The following is a 2136-nucleotide window of genomic DNA, read 5'->3' on the forward strand; positions in this document are numbered from 1 at the left end:
TGCGTTAGTGCGTCCCACGAAACACCCCCGCTGCGGGGGCCAAAAATCGGCAGAACAAAACGCGCTCGGTGGGCATTGCTATATATAAATGTCTATGGAGTTAGGCCGGGACCACTTCTCCCGAAGAGTGCCCTTATGTATTTAGATTCTATTCAGACAGACATCAAAGAATAAATTCTAGTAAATATTACTATAAACTATAAGTATAAGCACATGGTAACCATGGTAACCAAGCAAACATTCAACATATTTTATTGGATAATTTCATCAAATTTCAAAAGCTATCTTCTCTCTGTTTTCGTCCGTTGGCTTTCATTTTTAGCAAGTAGGCCTACACTACATCCTATGGCGATTTTTCTGTAGTCTCTCTCCTCCCCCCCCCAACCCCACCCCAATTATTATTCGCCGGTTTTGGCCCCACGAATAGGGAGGTTTCAGGGGGGGCTTGCAACATGCTCTTAAAAGTTTCATTTTGACTACCTGTCTTACACTGGCTATACTCAGCTGTAGACCTAAGTAGATGTCCACTACATGGTCTCAATGTGGACAGCTTTGTTGCTAGATTCTACTTCTGCAAGCAAGACATTGTGGTATATTTTTGTGTTTCCCGTGCAGAGTATGGGGCGTACGGCCAGCAGCAGCAAGCTGGACAGCAAGCCCAAGGAGGGTGAGTGAACAGAGGAACAAAAATGTCCTCACTGACTTTGGCTCATTTGTTTGAGAAGCCCACATACTTTTTCTTTTTGTGGGGTCTAAGCCTACCTAAAGCATCATGTAGGTATTCAATTTTTACCCGTTTTACTGGATCACATCATGTAGATTCCAGCTTTTGTACAGTTTAGTTTTGGTAAATGAGGCACTTGGTACCTTGAAAGGGCCCAAGGAAAAAAAATATTGAAGCTCTGTTAGATGTGGAATGGGGCATTCATTCATGATTTTCATTGAAAGATATACTGCTTCTACTACAAAGACTGACAAACTTGTCTTTCTGCAACTCCATGCAATAGTAGTGTGTATTGTATTTTGTCGTAGGATTGTTTGTTCTAAAGAAGGGGATGTATTTTTATTTTACCCATGGTGTTATGTTTTTGATTTCTTCTTCAACAGCTACAACTATGGAGGATACAGTGGGGGTGACAGTGCCTACGGTGGACAGGCACAGAGTGGATATGGACAAGCTCAAGGAGTGAGTACATTTTTGTTTTTGCTCAGAATTTATCTTTTTACTGTCGTCAAATAGAAATTTTTGTTTTTGCTCATTTTTTTATTTTCTCTCTCGTCAGACACGGTGGGTGATCTCAGATAAAAGGTTCTTGGGCAAACTGGTTTTACAGAGGAATTTTTTGGGGTGCTGTTGACCTTTAGCTGGACAGGTGGTGGGGGTGTGTGTGTGGTTATGCACTGCACTGTTACTGTGTGAAGGAAATAGACAAGATTCCTGTACCAATGAAAAAAAATTAAAGTGGCTCTCTTATTTACTGAAAAAAGTACTTCTGTTGAGGCTAAGAACACAGCGCACTATGCTCAAACATCACACACACAAATGTAGTTGTGGTTGTAGTCACCTAACTGTCAGTGTGGGGAAGTGGACCAGATTGTGGAACACGTCCTCCGACAGTGCAGGACACAGAGCCCGAAGACACAGACGTTGATATTGACTTGATTGACACTTGGGGAGAAGTTGTACGAGCAATTACAGAACCAAGGCAGGCCAGACCAGTAGACGATAAGATTCCCGTTTTCAAGTGCTTTATGTGATTGAGAAGACTGGTTTTTCCGAATCAGCAATACTCTAACATACATTTTTTTTTCGTGTGTCATGTTTCGGAGATACTGTCGTGTACCCGTCTTTTACTGGAGTTACATTCCTCAAGACACTAGCTGTCCTTTCTGTGTTGATTGGTATGTCTCCCTCTTGAACGATCAATGGCTGTCCTTTCTGTGTTGATTGGTACGTCTCCCACTGGAATGACCAACGCTTGTTCTTCTCTTCCATCAGGCAGGCTACGACCAGCAGCAACAGCAACAACAACCTGCGTCCTACGGAAGCTATGACCAGAGTGCTGCGTACGGTGGAAGCTCTGCCCAGCCAGCTCAGCAAGGTCAATATGGGGGGCAGGGTGAGTCCTAGTGTTG

The 2136-nt window shown here is 43.3% G+C and overlaps 1 protein-coding gene across 4 annotated transcripts in view; it reads left to right on the forward strand.

The window, feature by feature from the left end:
- The window catches only part of LOC101854296 (RNA-binding protein cabeza), a gene marked incomplete at its 3' end in the record, with an annotated part of 31373 nt that overhangs the window by 3072 nt on the left and 26165 nt on the right, over nucleotides 1–2136 (forward strand). For 2 of the 4 annotated variants that reach the window (XM_005111103.3, XM_005111100.3), the window contains 3 exon segments: nucleotides 616–667; nucleotides 1108–1186; nucleotides 2000–2120. In XM_005111103.3, the coding sequence (XP_005111160.2) occupies nucleotides 616–667; nucleotides 1108–1186; nucleotides 2000–2120 (252 nt within the window). 4 annotated transcript variants of the gene reach the window in all.

Source organism: Aplysia californica, unplaced genomic scaffold, assembly GCF_000002075.1.
Source record: "Aplysia californica isolate F4 #8 unplaced genomic scaffold, AplCal3.0 scaffold01004, whole genome shotgun sequence".
NCBI classification, from domain to species: domain Eukaryota; kingdom Metazoa; phylum Mollusca; class Gastropoda; order Aplysiida; family Aplysiidae; genus Aplysia; species Aplysia californica.